Source organism: Bidens hawaiensis, unplaced genomic scaffold (genome assembly GCF_021521415.1).
Source record: "Bidens hawaiensis isolate Kalapana, Puna unplaced genomic scaffold, B.hawaiensis_p1.1 tig00013130_1, whole genome shotgun sequence".
In the NCBI taxonomy this organism is placed as follows: domain Eukaryota; kingdom Viridiplantae; phylum Streptophyta; class Magnoliopsida; order Asterales; family Asteraceae; genus Bidens; species Bidens hawaiensis.
The window spans coordinates 466,495-490,912 of record NW_027492111.1 but is presented as its reverse complement, the minus strand read 5'-3'; the positions used below and the strand labels follow the sequence as shown (position 1 = coordinate 490,912).

The 24,418-nt window shown below is 35.0% G+C and overlaps 1 protein-coding gene across 1 annotated transcript; it reads left to right on the top strand.

Annotated features, from left to right (window-relative positions):
- The first annotated feature begins 3,194 nt into the window (after positions 1–3,194).
- On the top strand, positions 3,195–8,617 carry LOC143543520 (very-long-chain aldehyde decarbonylase CER3-like). Its single transcript, XM_077035826.1, has 11 exons — positions 3,195–3,390; positions 3,527–3,750; positions 3,953–4,188; positions 5,542–5,761; positions 6,024–6,151; positions 6,329–6,585; positions 6,687–6,794; positions 7,288–7,494; positions 7,956–8,066; positions 8,180–8,353; positions 8,462–8,617. Exons 1-11 carry the CDS (start codon positions 3,340–3,342, stop codon positions 8,615–8,617), a joined length of 1,872 nt encoding a protein of 623 aa, XP_076891941.1. The 5' UTR covers positions 3,195–3,339.
- The last annotated feature ends 15,801 nt before the right edge of the window (positions 8,618–24,418 follow it).

The window sequence follows — 24,418 nt, the reverse complement described above, 5'->3', positions numbered from 1 at the left end:
AAAAATGAAATTAATAATAAAATATTTTCGGGTTTTTATTTCGGGTGTATAGTTCGGGTAAATGGGTATGCCTTTTCGGGTAATCGGGCCAGGTATCACCAAATCCCATATCCAACCCGTACCCGCGAAAAACTTTCAAAACTAATCCCATACCCGGCCCAATACCCCCCGAGCTTCCGGTATACCCGTCCCGAATGCTTCGGGTTTCGGGTATACCCATTGGGTTCGGGCTATATTGCCATCCCTACAAGGAGGAGCGGGAGACTCGAGCCAAAAGCGACCGAGGAGGTCGTTCCAAAAAGAAAAACAACTCCTTGCTCAAAAGATGAGAAAAAGGCTTTGTGTTGTGCTTGGGTTAAAATATCCCAAGATCGACATGCTAGTATTTTATTTAACCTTTTTTTTTGTTTCGTATAAGTTTTAAAAAATATGTTTTAAACATTTGTTAATCTTTATTTAATTGTAGCGGACTATCAAAATAATCGTATATTTTGTGGCAAAGTGTGAGAATTGTTCTACACGATGGTGGGAAGTAGGGACCGACCGAAAATATGATATCGGGTAGATGGGGTCTGTAACTCGCAAAATTTTTTGGACTTTTTACAAATTTACATAACAGAAACAGTCTTCGAATGCAAGCGAGCGGGAACAATGATCTTCAAGTCTACAAATTCACATGCGACTAATGGAAACCCTAAGTGCTCAACAAGTACGGCACGGTAAAAACGTGGGACGAGGACTACTTGTGACAAATACTCAAGTCGCGTTCCAAATGGGTCAAGTTAGTTGAACCGGACCATGATGGTGGCTCAATGCCAAAGCATACGAAAACTACTTCGTCCGGTGCATATCTCGTAGCTTTGATGCTCATGTAGGGTTCGACCTTAGCGTGGATGGTTAAGAAGATCAACCACAAGTCCTACGTCGTCCAATGGGAAGGGACATGGGGAAAGATCAACCACAAGTACCGAGGTTGATTCGGAATTTGTCGAAGATGTCCACAAAATATCGAGTGGTATCGAGGTGGTGGCCGGGCTGAAGGTTTCAAAAGAAAAGTTTAGGAAATTAGACTTTCTTACTAAGGACTTTAGCAACCTCGATCCCATACGCCACGAGGTATTCGAACAAGAACAAGCACTTGTTCTTGAGGAAATCAAAGCATTCCAAAAACGAAGGCGTAGAGCAAGAGGCAGTGGAGATAGGGAATAAATTTGTATTTTTTTTTTAAATTTGTAATTTTTTTTGTATTTTTAGGATTTTAAATTTTTTTTAGTTTGTATTTTTTTTATGATTTTAGGATGTTTAATGTTTTTTTAATTATATGAATTAGTTTTTTAGTTAAATTATTGTGTTATACTAAAAAAAATGAAGAAAAAATCAAGTAATTCGCTGAAGTCACCGTTCGCCTGACCCACAACAGGCTCAGGCGACTTCAGCGAGTGTCCAGTCATAATCCAGTCATCACTGCATAGTACGATATTATTGATTGAATTCAGAGTCTGAGTTCAACGAAAACACATAATATTATATATACTAAAATAATATACATTAGAGAAATATGGCTCTACAATAGAAATATACTCCATAAATAGATGTATCAAATTTTGTCATAAATAGATAAGTGGCGACAAATTTGTCTTTTGTTGAGAGAGCCTAAATTTCATGTATCAAATTAACATTTTATCCCCTCTACTAAGGTATTGATTAAATTCATTAGCATATTTGAGTCCTCTTCGTAGAAGTTTTAGATTCGAATTAATATTCCACTTTGTTTTTTTATTTTAACCCTCTTAGGTTTGGTGTAAGTTGCGTGCTGTGTTTTAAAATTATCTATGATATTGGTTGAGGTTCGGTGAATTATTCTCTAATGAGTTATGACAACTAATAATAATAATAATTTTTCTGTTTAGAACGATAACTTTCTTGTATTTAGGCTTTTTAGACTATCATACCCTTCAAATTTGGAAAGCTCCGATACCTCACTCTGGCCAGACTATTGCATTATAAAATAACTGTTCTTGCATAAAAAGAAATTTAAAAAAAAAAAAATAAGTTCCTTAAATATAAAACTCAGTTTGCAATAATTAATGAGGAAACTATTAAAGTTTGAAAAACAAGTCTCAACTATAAACTACCCCCACCGCCTTTCGATTGGCCATTGCCCACTATCATTAATCAACTCATAGAGTCTTGAGGGCTTGTAAATTAGTTTAGATATAATAATTATATGATTGATACCCTTAACGGCTATCCTCAAACATTTGTTTAGATATCTTAAACTCTTACACGTGTTATATATATATTTTGACACGTTTGAACACAAAACATTAGATAGGTTTTAATCCTCAACCGTCATAAAAGAGAAGATATCTTACCATCACATTATATTCACTAAAAATAGATAATATGTTATTGATTAGTAGTTTTAGATATTTTAAATTTTGTACCTATATGTAAGTTATGGATAAAAAGAACAATTAAATTAGTTTGTTCATACATATTTTAAATTTGTAACATTTAACCTATACATAAAACACGTATCGGTTGTATTACCAATATATGTATAGGTTATACACATAAATCAATAATCAATTTGGATTTATTTCACAATTATAAGTGAAAATAGTAACCATTACATTTGTAATTTTTTTTTTAATTTTACCTTTATTAAATTGGAAAAAAGAATGATTCATATCTGTTCTCTGTTCTTGAAATATATATTGTTCTATACCCTTGTATTTGTATCTATATATACTATATATAGTACATTTGAGAAAGACATATTAAAAACTTTTTAATTTTAAGAGTTTTACAAGCTTTTATATTCATATAACACAACACTTGAATGCTTGATGCATTCACGTTAAGTGATAACGCTTTTTTAAATGGTAAAATTATCTTTTATAACCAACAATAATCAGCATACATTATTTAATAATACATAATTAATATAACCACACACTAATAATTGTTATTATTTAAATAATAATAATACCCAAATAAAATCAGTTTTAAGACAGGTCGAGTAAGACATCAAATTAGATTTTACTCTTACGAGCCTGCCACAAAATGAGGGCCGCCCACTTTAAATGACAATACATATGCATGTACGTATTTGTGAATGCACTATATATAGTCCTCATTTGTGCTCCAAAACATCCATCATCAACAACAAGTTCTTGAAGCCTCAAAGAATCAAAAATCAAGAAAAAAAAAACTTTATTTTACAGAATTGGCTGTCTTTCCTTCAAGAAAATAGTTACCCAGAAACAAGATTTGCTTCAAGAAACTGAGAAAGATTTAGTAGCTGGTGACAGAGATTCTTCTTCATCAGGGACAATGGGAGCTCCATTGTTTGGTTGGCCATGGCAGAATCTTGGCAGTTTCAAGGTATGTATTTCTTGATTTTTTTTTTGTTTTTTTTTATTTCTATTTTTTTTTCAATTGGGTTTCTCTGGATTTCCACCTTTTGTTGAATATATTTATAAACTTGTGGCCTAATACTTAAAATTGTTGGTTGATACAGTACTTGTTGTTTGGGCCACTTCTTGTTGATTTCATTTATTCAAAAGTCTATGAGAAGAGGCAAAGTGAGTATACTTGGTGTATGCATGTTATAATCCTGTCTTCATTAAGAGGACTTGTGCACCAGTTATGGAATTCTTTTAATTATATGCTTTTTATTAATCGAAATCGTCGATTATCTCAAGAAGGCATTGATTTCCATCAAATCGACAACGAGTGGCATTGGTAATTAATTTATCTTAATCTTCATATTTAATGCATTTGAGGTGTTTGAAAATGCGCTTTGATAAGAATGATGGTGTTACACTATTACATGATTAGTTACCTAATTAACGTAACATATTTATTTAACGCTATGATAATACGCTTTATTTTGTTTTATGCTGTTTTGATGAAGTTGTACATGCCTACTTTACTTTGATCACAGGGACAATTTCTTCATACTTCAAGCATATGTAGCTTCAATAATATTCCTGTTGATGAATCCTTCAATGACCAATCTTCCTGTTTGGAAAACAAGTGGGATTGTATCTTGTATACTTTTCCATATTGGGCTTTCAGAACCTCTATATTATTGGCTTCATAGATTGTTACATTCATCATATTTCTTTCAACAATATCATTGGCTACATCATAGCTCCAGAGTGAACCATCCATACACAGGTAAAATGATCATTAAATTAATGTATTGATGTGGTTGGTCCATTTTGGTGAATACATATCCTCAATGCAATCTATTTCTAGATCTAAAGTGAAATTTGAATTTCAACCCTTTTACCCTTTAATTTATCTAAACTTCTTACTGATACTAATAAATAAATATATTATAGTTTTTTTGTTAACACACATTAAAAAAAAAAAAAAAAAGAAGCTAGCCGGAAGCTAGCAAACAAGGCAAACGAAAAAAACCTTCAAAAACTCCTAAAAATCCAACGGGAAATACCCGGAAAACCCGCCAAAAAGAAAACCGAGAAACCTAAACGCTAATAGGAAAAGTCTCATGCTTACTTTTGATAACCGAAAACCAATCTGCCTTGTGAGAGAAACCAATGCCCTTACAACCTTGTGAACCAATTATCAAACTAGGACTTCAAACCCTTCTTCTTCTATAGCCTTGCAAACAAGGTCATGAGCCAACCCAATCGTAGCATCAGCGTCCTTTGTGTTATCACGCACCGTATGACAACCCTTCACAACATCTTGGGAATTCTCAAGCCCTTCCTCCCTTAACACATCATCCCTAGAATGAAACAAACTTCCGCTCTCACCGAAATTTCCGTCGTTTAGATTAGGAATAATTTGAGGAGGTTTGAAAGAAGAATCGGCAACGTCCAGCCCAGAACGGGGATTGTTTGACACGAAGCACAAGATTTCATCGAGATCATGATCGTCAATTCGTGGGCGTTACCTTGAGCGTGACCCAGATGCAACGTTTAACTGTTTAATAAATTTTTCATAATTAGTTTCTTTCAATATACTCTAAAATTAATTAAATAATAATTATTCTTTTTTTTTATGTCAAATGAGTTGGTTTGATAAATTAATAATAATAGGCACAGATGCAACGTTTAACTGACACGAAGCAACGTTTGATAAATTAATAATAATTGACACGAAGCACAAGATTTCATCGAGATCATGATCGTCAATTCGTGGGCGTTACCTTGAGCGTGACCCAGATGCAACGTTTAACTGTTTTTCATAATTAGTTTCTTTCAATATACTCTAAAATTAATTAAATAATAATTATTCTTTTTTTTTTATGTCAAATGAGTTGGTTTGATAAATTAATAATAATAGGCACAGAAGTACGCAAAGCTACCAAACAAAAGGATGATTCAAGCCACGTGCTAGTTTGGTCATCAAGTGATCCAAATACTAAATACCGACATCCAACCTTAAATAATTATATAGATCCGACAAAACCAACTCTAATACTCTAGTAATTATAGTTGGTGCATTTATTATCTATCCTTTAACTAACTTTTTCTTAAACTTCTTTACCGTTTTGTGCAGCTGGACATGCAACATTTTTGGAGCAGTTGTTACTTTGTGTGATTGTAGGAGTTCCGGTCATCGGAACTACTTTGATCGGACATGGTTCGATCATCATGTTTTATGGTTATATTTTAGGCTTCGACTTCCTTAGATGTATGGGGCATAGTAACATCGAAGTTGTTCCTCCTCGTGTATTTGATACCCTCCCTATACTCAAATATGTTATTTATACGCCTACGTAAGTTTCTTTGTATAATTAAGACTATATCGTATACAAGAATAACCAGCTTTAGTGTGATATATTTGTTATGAGTACATAGTTATGAAAAAGATTTGGTTTTCACATGTCACTAACGAGCTATGAAGTCATTAATTTAACTGGAAACCGGGTCACATCAACTTAAATAAGGAATATTAAAAAGTTAACTTTTTATCCATTTAGCAAGTTTATTTTTCAAAGACGAAATAAAGAGTATTAACTCGTATGTTTTACCTTTTAGGTACCATTTTATACACCATAAAGACATGAAGACCAATTTCTGCTTATTTATGCCTCTTTTTGATGTTTTGGGAAAGACCAAGAACGCGATTTCTTGGGACCTTCATAGAGAAATACATTCGAATGAAGGTATATTTATTAAGCGTTTGATTTTTATTAACAGGTTCGAAACCTACTTCCACTATGTCTTTAACCCCTTGAAGGCATGTTGAACACAAAAGTTGTATGATGATTTATATTCTAACTCAATGTTATATACATAAATTTTTTTCGTCTGCCTAATGCATGCTCCTATTATATTTGCAGGCAAGAAAGCTAAAGCACCTGATTTTGTGTTTTTAGCACATGGAGTAGACATCATCTCATCAATGCATGTTCCATTTGTTTTTAGATCATTAAGCTCATTGCCATTTTCAGCAAACCTTATCTTGTTCCTATTGTGGCCTTTTGCTTTCTTGGTGGTGTTGATCATGTGGGCTATTTCCAAGCCTTTCTTGATCACTTTCTGCCATCTTAGAGGAAAATTGCTTCAAAGTTGGATTGTGCCAAGATTTGGTTTCATGGTACCTAATTAGCTTAAGCTTAATTTTCTCTTCATTTTTTCACTATGTTCTCAAGAACTAAAATTGTATATTATTTCTAATTATTGGTTGTTTAAATACAGTACTTTTTACCATTTGCGCAAGACGGCATAAATAAGAAAATTGAAGAAGCAATACTAATGGCAGATAGGATCGGAGTCAAGGTGCTCAGTCTTGCTGCCTTGAACAAGGTTCGTGTAGTTGTCTATAGTTCAAAGCATTTCAGATACCTTCTAGCGAACGTTTTTTTAATTACAAATATATATATATATATATATATCTATATATGTATATGAGTTCCTAAAATTATTTAACTTTTTCTGAGTTCTTAAATAATACTCATCCTGTACAAATATGTATTTCATAATGATTCACTAGGCATAAAATGAGTCAATTACATAGGATTGTACTTGATAGGTTTTCCAAAATATCAAAATTCCAAATTGGGAATACGTTTTACCCTCAAGGGGTTGCACAATTCTAAGCACTAGAGTTCCTCTATGCATGTCACCAAGATGTCTGGTTTATTTGTCTCCCACCTTGAAGGCTACTTAATTAGCACAAGCTGCAAATTGGTTAGCAGGGTATAAGTGGGGTCTTATAAGTTCAGTCGTACATGCTCTCATGGTAAAGAAGAAGTGTATGAATGAGTTGCTGAATTGGCTTTGAACCATGATTTTACAGAATGAAGCTTTGAACGGAGGCGGGAAACTTTTTGTCACAAAACATCCGGATCTTAAGGTTCGCGTAGTCCATGGAAACACGTTGACTGCAGCCGTGATTCTTAATGAGATTCCTGAAGATGTTAAAGAGGTGTTCTTAACCGGAGCTACGTCTAAACTAGGAAGAGCCATTGCCCTTTACTTAGCCCGTCGTCAAGTTAGAGTATTGGTATGGTTTTTCTTTTTATTTATAAAAAAACAAATATTTTGTTGTTTCATATATCAGCTTCACGCAAAAGTTATTACTCATTTTTACTTGTACATGATTGAATTTTGGAGTATAGTTCATAACCCTTTAAATTGTTTACAACAAAAAAAATATATATTAATAAAAATGGGCCCAATGGACCAAGCCCAAAGTTGTATAATCTGCTTAATTGTCTTTTAAGTGTTCTGTTTTGGTAAAATGTGAATTTCTATTGTTTGATTGCTTTTAGCCTTTTAGGTAGTAACTCTTATGTTCAAAATATAAAGTATCAAATGGCCCACATATTAAGTTGAATGATAAACTATATGAAGCTAAACTAGGACGTGGGCTCGATATTACTATAGGTTCAATAAAAGAAAATGGTTCAAGCGGATCAAAATTTGCCCAAATTTTGTTTATAACACATATAAAACTTCATGTAGATGCTTACTCAGTCAACTGAAAGATTTAAGAGCATTCAGAAAGAAGCTTCACCCGAGAATCAAAACCTTTTGGTTCAAGTGACAAAGTTTCAAGCTGCTAAACACTGCAAGGTTAGATTGTGTTTGTTGTTTACTTGTATATTTTGGTAATCTAGCAATAAGCAAAAAGGTAACTTTACAACAATGTTTTCTATGTCATTATTAATTTTGTTTAATCTAACTAGACATGGATTCTGGGCAAATGGACCACACCAAGAGAACAAACATGGGCCCCACCCGGAACACATTTCCATCAGTTTGTGGTTCCACCTGTGATTGAGTTAAGAAGAGATTGCACTTATAGTAAGCTTGCAGCCATGAAGCTTCCTAAAGATGTCCAAGGCCTAGGCTCGTGTGAGGTAATGTGAAATGACAAAAGCACCCTTGTAGGCTAGTAACAAATCAGAAATTAAACTTGGTTTTTTATAAATATGGCTTATGGTTTTTAATGCACATTGTTTGAATAGTACACTATGGAAAGAGGTGTGGTGCATGCTTGTCACGCTGGTGGGATAGTTCATCTTCTTGAAGGTTGGACACACCATGAAGTTGGTGCGATCAATGTAGACCGGCTTGATGCGGTTTGGGAAGCGGCTCTAAGACGTGGGTTCAAGCCGGTTTGAAGTTTCATTTGGATACAGTCCATTTGTATCTTATATGACTTTACATGATCAAGTGTAAACTTGTAAAGTTGTTAAAAAGTGTAAACTTTTAAAGGCTTTAAGTTGTAATATATCTAATACAATAACGTGCGTTATAAGTTGAGATAATATCTTCGTTTATAAACATTAGTTTCGAGCTTCATAGATGCTTTAGATATTCACATATAATGAAATAGGTGTAGAGTGATTATGAGAGATGGAGATTAAAAGGAAAGTTTTAAGTTTGCATGTAGAGTGGGTTATAATACACAACTACCGAATGGTATATTGGCATGAGTGGTTGTTCAACTATTTGCGTACAAAGAAATTCAATCTCCAAATTTTGTTAAAGAGTGTTCACATTCATTTCCATAACATATATATATATATACACACACACAAAGTAGCTTTAGAGCCCATGTAACACATGAGATAATCCAAATAATAAAGTTATAAATAAAGCAAATAAATACATACTGTGTATGAAAAAATGATTCCATCTATGCTTATATCTATACTATGTGCACATAAATTGATTTTATTTATATCAGAAGATGATTTTTTTCAAGAAAAAATGAACTTAATAAATAATAATAATAACAACGCAAGTGCAAAAACATACCTAAGAACGGTCCATCTATTGGAAATTTGAATCTTAGTAACATGATTTTGCTTCACTTGAGCATGATTTTGTATGACATGTTTCACACACTACATTTTAATCATCATTAAAGGAAAAACCAATGCTGACACAAAATTTTTTAAATTTGATAAGAGTTGGAAGCATTGATAGATCTGGAGGTAGCATGTCGAAAGTGTTTGCTGTCTTTTTTAAAATTTTAATAGTTGTGGGAAAAATAGTCAGTTAGCCAAATTCCGAATCTTTCCATTATTTCCAAAAATGTCATTGAAAATAAATTCAAAACCTAAATCACGTTTAAAATTCTAACTTTCATTTGTTTGACATTTTCAAGTCAAAACTTTGAACCCATAAGAAATTTAATGATAAATCTACTTGCATTCTCAAACTTTTAAAATACTCTTATTACCCCTTTTTGACCCATAACAACTTTTGAGACAAATGTAGTTAACCTGTACAACACAATCTATTTACCAGCTTTTGACCCGTAACAATCAAATTTAAGTTTCACAAAAAAATCTCATTGATAAAAAAACCGAGAAACTGACTATGATAAACTTTATTATATATGAAAGTGAATGGTATATATTATTACATTTTAACATATATATATAGTTTAGTAAATTAATTGAAAAAATAAATGGATTGATTTAAAGCATATCTTTATAATTTATAAGAATATTTATTTTTATAAAAACGTATAAACGTATAGTATATATAATAAAATAGAGTTTAAAGAAAAGTAAATAATTTAATCATGCTATAGGTATAATATTAATGGAGTATAAAAGAAAAATGAATAATTATTGATCTATGGCATAGTTATGGGAAAAGAACTATGAAGTTTAAACACAAACTAACATGTGTCTACATTTATTTTACTTTATTAGAATATGTGTGTATATATATAGGGGAAGGTTAACGTACAATAATCGCTTAACGTACATTACGTACGCGACATACGTTCAGCTAAAACGTTCAAAACCTTTAAATGTTCAGCTAATATGTTCAGCTAATACGTTCAACTAATACATTCAAACCTTTAAAAGTTCAAGAAAAAACTTAAATGTTTAGCTAATACGTTCAAATCTTAAATGTTCAATGTCAAAATCCCATAATCCAGAACTCAAAATTGATCGATTGAGGCTTCAATTAATGATTAATTGAATCGATTTCAAAGATTAACCGATCAATTGGCTTCAATTTCAATTTCAATTCAGCTAAACAAACTTGTGACGAGTTTTGCGTTTTACCGATGAGTTCGTTGTCGACGGCGATGATAGTGACGAAGAGTGTTGATGGCGCCGGCGAGTGGAGGTGAAGGAGGTGTGCTGATGTCGGTGAGGGGTGGTGGAGACGGATTGAGGGAGAGGGACGAACAGATTAGTGTAATTGTGATTTTGGGTTTCTGAAAATCAACGATTAGAAGTGTCGCGTACGTAATGTACGATCAAGGATTATTGTATTGGATCCTTTATCTATCTATCTATCTATCTATCTATCTATCTATATATGGGTTTTGGTTCATTTCAGAAGTATTCTTACTGTGAGAAATGCGAGAAGTAATTTCAACCAATCAAATATTTTCTTTTTATTTTCTTTTTTAATAATATAAAAGGGTATATTAGTAATCTAATTATCATATTATATTTGGTAACTATTATAACTCAATAACTGTTACAAATATGATATTATTTTCTGAATATGTTTTGTTTATCATAAAAATAAACCGTTCAAGAACGACGAGTCTTCACAATCCTAGATTTATAGCATCACCATCTCTAAATTGATCTCCATTGCAGATTATTTGTGATTCAAACAGGTCTAATTCGATTGCAATATTCACCAATCAACTATTCGGCCTAATTTTTGGCTGCCCTAAATCGAGGTCGAGTTTGATAAATTCAGTATGCAAAGCTCTTTACAATGGCATGATGCATCGATTAATTAACAGCAATCTCAGGTTTCGTTCAATTCCTCTATATCATCTTCAATAGTAAAAATTCTTCTGATATATTTTTAGGTTTAGCGATTAGTTTTTTAGTATAACGAATTTGATATTATTGCACAACCTTATGCTGATTTCTATATGGGAATATCAATTACTAGACATTTAATGTGTATTCGATTATATTTTCTTGTTGATTTGTTTTGAATTCACAATTATTTAAGTATATCAGTATGTCATTGACTTAATTTTTTTTAATGAAAGATCAAATTCATAATTTTTAGATGCTTAACTAAAAATACAACTATATTTGGATTAAGGTCATTATAAAAATCTTCATTTTCCTTCATTCATCAACCTCATCTCATAGTTTTCCCTTTTATTTTCCATAAAACTAGTATACTGTCCTTTTATATGTATTCCTGTTAATGTGATTATTAATTGATATACTTTTTTCATATTGTTATATAATCAGGATCGATGGATTATGAATCAACTACACATCATGCTCGAGGCGGCACACCGACCAGTGGCTTTCATAGTACATTCCACATTTTGATGAAGGTATAATTTTATTATCTTAAGCATCCATTATAAAGTGTTATATTCATATTTCTACCGTAACGATATTGCCGCTAGTTCGATCCATAATGAGACTGTAACTTTGTATGTATGTCAGGTAGTATCTTTGTATGTACGGATGTAGGTATGTATGTATGTACTTATGCGTGTCAGTAATTGTTTGTATGTCGACATGTGTCGGTATGTAGGTATATTTTATCTGTGTATATTTGTTTGTATGTTTGTATATATGTAGGTACATTTGTGTTATTTTCATTCTGCTTGCTAGTGTCATATCTTAATAAAAGGGTTGTTGGTCCTATTTGTATATACTTACAATTAGCAGTTATTTTATATGAATCTATTAAATGTCAAGCAACTGCTATGATCTCTATTTACAAATAATACAGATTACAGTTAATCAAGAGACAATGAAATTTGAATGATTTCTAATTAATCCTCTTTTACTCTTATGTTATGCATCTCTTTAAGTTTGTTATATGATTATCTAATGTACAATTGTTTGTATAGCTTGTCATTACTACATTAGGTTATAATTTTTTATGTTTAAATTGCTGGTTTATAATTTTTTTGTGTTTACTCTTTTTTAACAGCAAATAGCCATGTTCCCGATATATGAACCGTTTTGCTAGAAACTAACGATGTTCCCGATATACAAACTATGGAATATGGTGAAAGTGAAGAGATTGAGGATTCATATGAAAGCGATGAAACTGGAGATTTGGATAAAAGGGATGAGACCGATTCGAGTTCCGATGAATAAATATGCTTTTTTTTTATAAATTTATATGTTTGCTAAACATACAGTGTGTTTTTAAGTTTTGTGTTTTGTTATTCTAAGATGGTTTTCATTATGTTATCATACATATAATCGGTTTAATAGGTGTGCACCACCTACTTGATTGTGTACCTTATGTTGTGACGTATGTCTATATGTACTGCCGTATTAACGTATCCATGTTTGTATTTACCTGGGTATGTCATATGTTACGTATTCATGTTCGTATCTATGTATGTATGCACGGATGTAGTTATGTTTATTGTATATTTATATGTATGAAGGTACGTGCATATGCATGTTTTGTATGTGCACATAAGTAGATCATTAGATCCCAATGGTTCAACAATAAAAAGTTTAGAGACTTGAAAAAGATAAAGCCATTGAATAAAATATAAGCCTTCAATCACAATTTATTTACAAAATACATCAGCAACTCTATCCAGGTTTATTACTAATAAAAAAATACTACACGAATTTCCAAATGAAACCTAATTACCCCTTGCTTTCTTCTTAACTTGTGAATGTTGTCCCTTCTCCAATGATTCTTTTGTATACATGTTCTGAGCATCTATTACATACACAACAAGAATGATAAAATGTTACTACATAAACTTTATTCACTAAATTGAGTTACCAAAAAATTCTTTCACTTTTCCCCAGGGTTAAAACAAACATACCAACTTTTTTTTGTGTATTCTCGCCTTGAGCATCAACTGGATTCGACATATCATTATTAAACCTGGAGAAACTGGTTTTCTTTGCGATCTTTCACTTTTGATATCTATCCAATACAAAACAACAAAACTTTAAATATCTTAATAGCCTTAACTCTTAAACTAGAATACACTCTACTGAACAAACACTCATATTGAACCTAAAAGACAACTTACTACTGGACATTGTGGAAGAAAACATTTGCATCTTTGACATGCAAATATAAATCACATTCAATGTTTTAATGCTTTTTGTAAGAGCCAATTACTACATATTCTAATGCCATGTATAGTCATAGAATGTGTTCCGTGCCCATGGTTTTATATAAACATAACAATCAAATATCTTATAATCCTCCTAACAGATGTGTATACTCTGTAACATGAGCAGAAAACACGACTTTCCAAACAAAGAGTATAGTATTACTCAACTAAAAAACATACAAGTAATATCCTACACACAAGTACTAACCTACAAATTTTAGTCAAGTATTTGTAACATGAACTACACTTATGTAAATAACTCCTCCTACAAACATAATGATAAACGATTGTCATACAACACAAACTTACCAACGTGCTTCGACTTAGCCGTTGAATTATGTCCTCTCTGTAAGTCCTTAGCTTCATCTTGGCTCTCGAGGTGCGCTACATGAACAATCACGGTTTAAAAACACAACATACTTTACTACCAATCATCCAAACATCGATAGCTACCAACGTAAATGGAGCCTACTCTTTTTTACATCCCCTTAAGAAAATTTTACAAACAAATACACATACCTTTTCCGTTACTCTTACTCCCTCCTTGATCACCGTATGCTACATCTCCTACATTTATACGACCGTTGCAAACCATTAATCCATCTGTATAAACATATCCTTCAACCAAAAACATTGATAAACGATTATTATACACACCATCCATACCTCTACGTTTCTTCTTAGCAGGTGACTGCTGCGCTTTCGGTACCTTCTCTATCCCATGTATTCTATCGCTGTCCACTACATGCATAATACAAGCATTAGCAAACACAACATAATACACTATCGACCTTCACAACAATGGCTACACACTTACGCAACAGTAACCAATTTTGTTACTGTGCCATGGCATTTTTAAAACAGTAAGACATACCTTTTTCCTTATGCGTGTTACCCTCTTGCGCATCAACATCCATAGGGTTCGCACTATCGTTAACAAAACTAGAAAAGCTAATTCTCTTAGCAATCCTTTCGCTTTTCCTCTCTACACAAAACATACACGAAACTATAAAAACCCCAACCACATAACATTTCAAGAATAAGGGTAACTTACTAGTCGACATCGTAAGCGTACGCTCCGTCCGGCTATCACCTGCACCACATACACAAATGCCAGCATCCTCGTATTCCGTAACTACAAGTAAAAACTCCTACACATATACATCACAACCTGCCATGTGTACAACCAGCGGATTCAGTACACAGCATACACCACTTATTCATACACACAGAATACACGATTTCGATAGACACTGTGTACCCGACGTTTACACATACATCTCAAACCACACAACATCTCACTATCACCTGCACATCTACCTCCCATAATAATAACTACATAATCTACCACTATGTTCACAGGATTTATCACCATGAATACTCCTCACATATAGACGACTACGAACGGTAGACCATCGTATTCCAACAAACATACCAAACCAAACAACCACCTACACATCCTAACAAATTCAACTTACTAGCCAGATAGCATTAAGAGACCAACACAACACAAAACCCCATCAACACCAGCAGCTGCTGAAATTAGCTACACATCCCGAAATCTAAACTAGTTAAAAACACTTAACCAACAAAACAAAAAAACAATACCCAACACACACAAAAAAACTACACATGATACATTATACATACTACAATACAATATATATTATTCATATTTTCATACAACCCTGGCCAACAACCTGTCCATAAACATATGAAAATCAACACCAAAAAAAGTCAATACCAACAGATTATCCTACATCTACTCAATCAAAGCTACACATATTACATTGCAACAGATACGCCCACAACCACAACCTACACACCACAAGAAACTTTAAGATGACGGTATCTAGGGTTCGTCATCCAAAACACAAAAAAATCCACAACACAAGAACATCTACATCTACATCGGCTATACATACCTTCCAAAAGACCTAAATCGTTTAATCGAAGTAGAAAACACCAAAGCCCCAAATCGGTTGTCAGCCTACATCGGTGCAACTATACGACACTGCAATTCGCCGTATACTCCTCAAAATCGGATCCACCGTGGTTAATTACCCAGATTTGTGTGACTTCGTATCAAGAGAGGATTTCGCGCACCGATCAATGTGTAAGTGAACATAGGTTTTGATTGTGTGTATCATTTGTATTTCAATAATATATTCGTTCATCGAAGAACGTGAAATCATATGGAAGGAAGCGTGACAACCGAGAACAGTAATTGATGAACCAGCCGTTCCCCCTAACCAGCTACACAAAGATTATAAACTTACCCTTTTAACCAAATAATATATGGTTACAACTTCCTAACAATTACCAAACTGCCATCAGCTAACCTACACCATAGATCTTTTTAATCAACGAATGAGATTCACTTCTCATCTTAACGCTTCTCGCAAGATCCATCCCCTATATATATATATATATATATTTATATATCATATAATTATACTAAAAATTACTATAGTTTCTTTCATTTTCAATTAAAAAACACATTTTTATACTTTTATCATTATCATTTCTCTCTCATTCACTTACGACCACTTTTAGAAATATTAAAATATTATACGGTAAGAACAGTGAACCCCAAATTTAACTTTCCTGTATAACATTTCTCTCTCATTTACTCATTAACACTTATAACCATACCATATAATTTACAAATTTCTATCACATACTTTTAGGGAATAGGTCAAGAATACTCTTAAAATTTAATATTATTCAATTTAATGTCAAAAAACCTTATTTATCCGGTTCTCTGATTGATTTTTGTTTCTTTTCATGTCATGGGCTTTGTTAGGGGTTATTTTATCCCTAGCATGATCCTGAAGATTATCCTGATAGCTTGGATTCCTAGCTAGCTGCAGGATCCTAAGCTAAACGATTATGTTTGTTTTATATATGATATACTTGCAGGTTACTCAAAAAAATAACGGCCTGCAACGGCTAGCTGACTATTTCTACCTTAAAGCTCGAAGAAGTAGCTAAAATGTACGTGGGATGAAGACTAAGTCGTTATATAACAATGACGGCTAGGGTTCTCGGATTTGTAGGAATTATTGTTATTTTCTCTTCCTATATAAGAAGGCTATTGTGAACGCTATAGGACACGTCTTTTTCACCCACTACACTACATGTGTACTCTAGCTATCCTTCACAAGCAGTTCTCGAGTTGTAACCTACTTTTTACATTAGTAAATTAAGGCATGGGATAGTTTTTCCTTCCCGAGGTTTTTTTCGGAAGATCCTCACAAGGATCCTAGGTTTTTCCTCCTTTACCTGATCAAGCTCCCGGGATTGCTTCTTCATGTCAGCAGCCCTAGCATCAGCGAGATGGGACATCCCAGTTGTCATCTCCCTCTGTTCTTCCACCTCCTTAAGAGTGGCATGATAGATCTTGGTCAAATGATGAAGACCCTGCGTCAAAAAGGTATGATCACTAAAATAAATACTACTTTTTATAAAATAATATCGCAGGATCCTTACTTGGAGAAGAAATGACTCAGCATTCTCGGAAGTAAGGGACTCAATAGCAGGACCACTAGCTTCACTGGCCTTTCTCTTTCGAGAAGTAGAAGCCATGGTTTGGGAAGCTAGAGGAAGTGTCTTGGAGATGTCAATAATGACGGATTCCTTCTTCATGATTATGCTTTCAAAATCATCAAGGCCCATCCCTTGACCTATGGCAACATAAGTCAAGATCCTAAAATAGACAGAATTCTAAAATGCAAGGAAAATAAAGAAATTATCTCACCTGACATGCTCACAGTAGCTGAGTACTTAGAGTATGAAGAAAGTAGAACCTCGAGCTAAAAAAAGCGTTCTTCCTCATGGATCCTCACAATCTTAAGAATCCTTTTCAAAAGCCCCAGAAGTTGAGTTGCGAGATCTGCAAATTTCGCTGACAATCACAAAAAAAAAAAAAAAGATAAGTGTCAATTTTGTTACTTTGTTGCTATTTAATATCCTAAATATTTCCTACCCTTCTTAACCCACCGGTAAGGAAGTCTTTCGCCTCCGGGGATAGAATCCATTTGGACTTGCCCGTCGTTTCTATTTGTGTTTAAAATTAGGGGAACTTGGCCATACATCACTTGAAAGACAAAGTAACTGGAGCCATGGGTTCTAAGATTATAAACGGAGGCTAAGTCAGATATTTGAAGGTCAATGTTAAAACTGGTGATGATTTTATTAAGCATGTAAAGGATTCTCCACAACATCGGCATGGCTTGAATATAACTTATGTCGGTAACCTCGAAGAAACGAGCTGTAACATCACGAAAAATATGGTCCAATTTTGACATATAATAAAGATGATGGACTAAAAATATTCATCGTATAAATAATGGGTAAAATAAGATAAAAAATGAAAATAGCTTATGTTAAGGGAATAAAGTAAGGGGACTCCATCCCACATGGAAAGTGGTAAAGAAAATAAAACACTTTATAAGGAGGAAACTTTTCATGATAATGTTCTTATATGGCTAACCACTCTCCCTAGTCCTAGCGGAGGGTGCGAAGCACCCGACGCGCACGCACACAGGCTCGGGTGAAGGGCGATGGATGCAATGTGGTGCTTTGATAGCGCACTTCGCACGATCGCATCGCCGCGAGCCATTTGAGAGCCGCCTTCATATTTTTGGATGTTTAGACGAGATCAAGACATGACAAGTGACCAAAAGATCAGGGACTAAGAATGGAAGATTTGAAATTTTGCATCTTCGCACGGCGCGAAGAATTTGGGTCTTGCATCTTCGTGCGACGCGAAGTTGCAAGTCACCGACAATCGACACGTGGCGACACGTGTCACCACGAGGTGACACGTGGCAGGCCGTAGTGACACGTGGCAACACGTGGCAAGCCTACATGGCGACTCAGCGAGCCTACTGCATCTTCGCGCGGCGCGAAGTTGCAGCATTTTCGCTATAAATAGGGCAGCCATGGGGGGGACCTCTCATCCATCCTCACACCCCAAAACACACACCTAACCTCGGTATTCGTGCCACAACCTCGATATGTCGATATCCCGACGATTATAGTCTCGAAGTGCATGCTAGAACTCTACCTAGCAGCTCTCTCGACTTTCCACCGACAAGTAGAAATATTGTCCGAGCGAAGCTTAGGCATTTTGATATCAAGCCGTTCAAGGTAGGGTTCTTGTCCAATTATTATATTATAAATGGCTTAGACCCTAGTCAGGGATATAGCCCGTACCTTGATCATATAATAAAGTGAGAAAATAGATTTTTATAACTCAAGTTTATAGATGAAATATTATTTCTCTTTTATATATAAAGATTTTTATAAATATTTCTTATTATAAAAGAAACTTGAAATACACATTACTTCGCGAAGAAGAAAACATAGTTTAACAAAAAAAAGGACTAGAGGTCCTTATGATTTATAAAAGAGATAAATGTCAAGGTAAAGGTTATGTAAATGGACTAAAGGTCTGAAGCTGGATCGTTGATCTAGTATTTATAAAACGTTATTCTCGTACTATAGGTCCGAGGTAACAAGACAAATCGGTGAGAAACACCAAACAAGAAGAAAGGTGAATACGTCCAACTTTTTATAAAACAAGTCTTTGAATGATTGCATGGGATTAGATATCCCTAAAAGTTTATAAACAAAAGTATTCGCTGGCCCTCAGGCTATTGTATACGTTTGTTTGGATCTTTACATATGTGGGTAGACGGTGGGCACACCCCACCACACTTGCTAATGCCTCCGTCACGTTGGTCCGGACCTAAGTAATGTCTGTGAGGGGATTATCTCGTGTATATTAGTAGTTACTAAGTCCTCGATGCTGCGGTATCACTGAGAGGTTTCAAGTAATACTGAATGTTTATATTAGTAAATTTGACTTGGTTATTTCCTAAGCCACGATTGGCCGGTTCATAAGATAACAGAGGGGATAACTAAGTATAAAAATATTTTGTGTCAGCGTGTTCACCAGCATGTGTTGCTGACGTATTTTTATACCTGTTTTACAGGTAATGATGAGTAGGTGTTTGGAGATGATGGATAGCCGTTAGACGATCTGATGGCTCAATGGACGTTTTATTATTAAAATAATGTAAATCATTGTTTTTGTTATCCAAACACTTTTGTACAAACTAACGGGTGTCTTTAAATCCCGTCCTTTGAATAAAATAATATTTTAATTAAAGTCTTCCACTTTACAACCTTAAACTCTAATATATTTACAAAACATGTACCAACTTATGAGTCACATGCCTAGGCCCTAAGTCAGGGTGTGACAGGGTTGGTATCAGAGCCATCGATATTAGCGAATTAGGTATACAAGTATACCTAAGTTTTGATCAGAGATAAGTTTCAATATTCTATTATATTATTATATAGGGATAAGATAGGTTGGTATTCTTTTCTACCCTTTGTTATTCTAATACTTATAGATGTCGACATTTAAAAAGATGGAGTCTTTCTATGAAGAAATGAGACAAGCGGGCTATTCGGAACCCATTATTCCTCCCGACGGTGAAAGTGATAGTTACCAAACCAATTTCCTTAGCCAAGAGAGACCAGTCATACCAGTGGTATCATATGGAAGTCAACCCATTCACTTTCCTGGCACAGATTAAATGCCAATCAACATACACAGTGACCCGCCAACCCCGGAGAATCATCCTTCCAATTAAATGCAGGTTGACAAGCCAGCTAAGTCTGATCCTAAGGAAAACACCCCAAGTTGGATGCAGATTTATTCCGACCCAAGATATAAAAGAACTCCAGTCTATAGCCCCACAGATTCTCCTAATGATTCTGTTTTGGGTCCATCAAGGAAACCCAAGATGAGAGTGATGCAACCTTTCAAAAAGGTGACCATTCGGGTTGATGTGAATAAAGGTAATGTGGAAGTTTAACCAGAGGAAGATCCCAAGGAAGAAGTTGAGCCAGAAGAGGAATCAGAGGAAGAACCAGAAGAAGAATCAGAATAAGATCTAGAAGAGGAAGCTCCAAAAGAAATGATCATTGATGAGAAGAGCCATGAGGTGCAACACCAACCAGGATGTGACTATCCATCGAATGTGGGCTGTCAACAACCTTTGTTTCACGTGTCCCCTTGATCCGCAAGATCCGTATATCCAAGCACTTACAAATGGTTTTCCGCCCTACACTGGTGTTGTTCCGACCATATCAGAACAGGCGGACGAGATAAGGCAGCAAGAAGAGGCCGCAGAAGCTTTTCATAACATGCCATTTGAATCCAGTCTACCACCACCGTATTCAAGGAACCACTATGACATAGTCATGATGGGATACCGTGATCCACCGCCTCAATACGGATATCCAAGTTTCATCCCTCAGTCCCAAGAAGAGCATCTTGATCGGGCACTTCATGAAACCGATGAGTTGCGAAAGAAGATGGCTACGGAGAGTAGCAAGAAAGAGAAGGTGGGAAAGAAGTTACTGCACAAATGTAGTAAGTTGAAGAGAATGATCAAGAAATACATGAAGGATTAGGGATTCCACTCTGCTGTAGTCATACGGTTTGTTCCCACTCTGCTGTAGTCATATCATTTGTTTCCCCACTCTGTTGTAGTTGTACCGTTTTCCACTCTGCTGTGGTGTTCCGTTGTTTCCAAAATAAGTCTGTTGTACTTGTGCTTGTTTTTAAGTCCAGGGTAGTAGAAGTTTTTAATGTTGTAATGTGTTCCCGTTTGTAAGATAAATAAAAACTTTTAGTTATGAATCAATTTCCTTATAATTTCAGAATGTCGAAACAAAGTAATCTCTCCTAAAATAAGGAAGCTTCGAACGCTAAAAGCAACCAATCAAAAACTGAGCCTGCTCAAGGAAACCATGAGCAGTTGATAACCAAAATGAAAGAAATGATTAATGCCACGAATACCTTATTACCCGCCATGAAAGAAAAATTTGTCCATCAAAGTGAAAATCGACAACCCAGTAAGTCTGTCAAATCCAAATCCCGTCCAAATCCTACACCTCAAAAGGAAGGGAATGATCAAGGATCAACCAACGGTGAAGACTTCCACCAAACATAAGGATCGAAGGCTGTTTGTTTAAAGACTTAAAAAATTGTGGGCCAAAGGAGTTTTGTGGCGTAAAAGGTGCCATAGCAGGCATAAGATGGCTTGAAGAAATGGAATCAATCGTCATCGTAAGCAAATGTACTTAGGAGGAAATGATTCAGTACACAGCACAAATGTTTAAAGGAGAAGCGTTAGAGTGGTGGAACACTCTGTTGATGACAAAGGGAAGAAAGACCATGTATCAGTTGACATGGGAAGAGTTTAAAGATCTGGTTTTACAGAAGTTTTGTTCGATGCATGAGACCGACTTAATCCAAACCAAGTTTCTCAATCATAAAGTAGTCGGAACTAACCTGAGAGACTACAATACCAAGTTCCAAGAGTATTGTAGGCTTGTGCCTCAATTGGTAACACCCGAATCAAGCAAGGTAACCCACTACATATGGTGTTTACTGAGAGAGATATGAGACATGGTAAGGTCTCATCTGCCGCAGATGGCCGAATCTGCGATGGAGCTGGCTGGTTATCTGATGAACGGTCTGATCCGCAACAAGGAAGAGGATAAAAAGGAGTATACAACGAATGACAAGAAAGGAAAGGGAAATAACCGTTTCAAGGGAAAATATGTGGATAGGAGGAGGGGTGGTTTTAATTCCAACTACCCGTTATGCAAGATTTGTAAAAGGCGTCATATGGGTCGATGCCGGTTCGCAATGTCTACATTTGCTATCTATGGTACATGCAAAAAGCCATGGCATGCTGCTGCGATTGTTAGAATAACAAAATGACTTGCTTTAACTACAAGGAGATGGGACATCTTAGCTTTGAATGTCCTAAAATGAATGTTGCTGGTAGTGGAGGTGCTGAAGGTGCTGGAGGAAGTGGAACAAGAATGATGGAAAGAAGGGAAATGCTCGAGTTTTTGTACTCGACACCAAGAAGGCCGCAGAGATACCGGAAACCATCACCGGTACGTTTTTAGTTAATAACGTTTATGCGAGAGTTTTATTTGATTCTGGTGCAAATCAAAGTTTTATAGATTATAAGTTTTGTAGTCTATTAAACGAGCCCTTAAGGAAATTGAATAAAACTATAAACGTCGAGACGGCCAGTGGTGAGATAGTTAAAATTTCCGAGACCTTAGAAAATGGAAAGATCTTGTTGGCAGGCTACGTCATCCCTGTACAATTACTGCCCATGACCTTAGCGGGCTTTGATATAGTTCTAGGTATGGACTGGTTATCCAAAAACCGTGCCCATATCATTTGCAATAATAAAACCATAGAACTCCAAGGCTCCTGACAAACGAACAATTCAAATCGCGGGCGGCAAAGATGTTGGTCATGTTAGCATAATCTCCATGATGAAAGCTAACAAATGCTTAAACCAAGGATGTTTAGCATTTATGGCTTATGTAACAGAAGAATCAAAACCAAAGGAAATCAAAGACGTACCTATAGTATCTGAATTTCCCGACGTCTTTCCAGATGAACTTCCAGGAATTCCATCCAATCAAGAAGTCGAGTTTAGAATAGACTTGATGCCTGGAACAGCTCTAATAGCTGAATCCCCCTATCGTTTGGCTCCAACGGAAATGAAGGAATTGAAGAAACAACTAGATGAGTTGTTAGAGAAAGGATTTATTCATCCAAGCTCATCACCTTGGGGAGCGCCGATATTATTCGTCAAAAAGAAAGATGGTTCCATGAGAATGTGTATCGATTACAGAGCCTTGAACAAAGTAACTATTAAGAATCGATATCCGCTACCTAGAATTGACGACCTATTCGATCAACTGCAAGGAGAGAGTTTATTTTCAAAAATATATTTACGTTCTGGATACCATTAGTTGAAAGTGCAAGAAGAAGATATTCCGAAAACAACTTTTCGAACGAGGTATGGACATTATGAGTTCACCGTAATGTCATTTGGACTCACTAATGCCCCAGCCGCTTTTATGGACTTGATGAACAGAGTTTGTAAGCCTTATTTAGATAAATTTGTAATTTTATTCATCGATGATATACTTATTTATTCTAAATCTGAAGAAGATCACAAAGTTCATCTTAATCTTACTTGGAGATACTCTGAAATGAGAAGTTGTATGCTAAATTTTCCAAGTGCGAGTTCTGGCTGCATGAAGTACAATTTCTTGGCCACGTTATCAATGCAAATAGAATTCAAGTGGACCCCACAAAGATTGAAGCAATAGCTAAATAGGAGATTCCTATATCGCCAACCGAGGTCTGAAGTTTCCTAGGTTTGGTTGGATATTATAGAAGATTCGTTGAAAATTTCTCTTGTATAGCAGTTCCCCTAACTTCATTAACCCAAAAGAATGTTAAGTATGAATGGGGAATGAAACAACAGGAAGCATTTGACTAACAAAAGCTTACAAATGCACCTATACTGGCCTTTCCAGATGGTACAAAGGATTTCGTTGTATTTAGTGACGCATCTCATTCAGGTTTAGGTTGCATACTAATGCAAAGAAAGAAAGTAATAGCTTATGCTTCTCGTCAATTGAAAGTACACGAAAAGAATTATACAACTCAAGATCTAGAGTTAGGTGCCATAATTTTTTCCCTAAAGTTATGGAGGCACTGTCTCTATGGAGTCATGTTTATCGTATACACTGATCATAAGAGCTTAAAGCACATATTTGATTAGAAGGAACTTAACATGCGTCAAAGAAGATGGATGGAAACCTTAAACGATTACGATTGTGAAATTATCTATCATGAAGGAAAAGCAAATGTGGTAGCTGACGCATTGAGCCGAAAAGAACGTGAGAAACACAAAAGAGTTCGAGCTTTGAGATTAGAGCTACA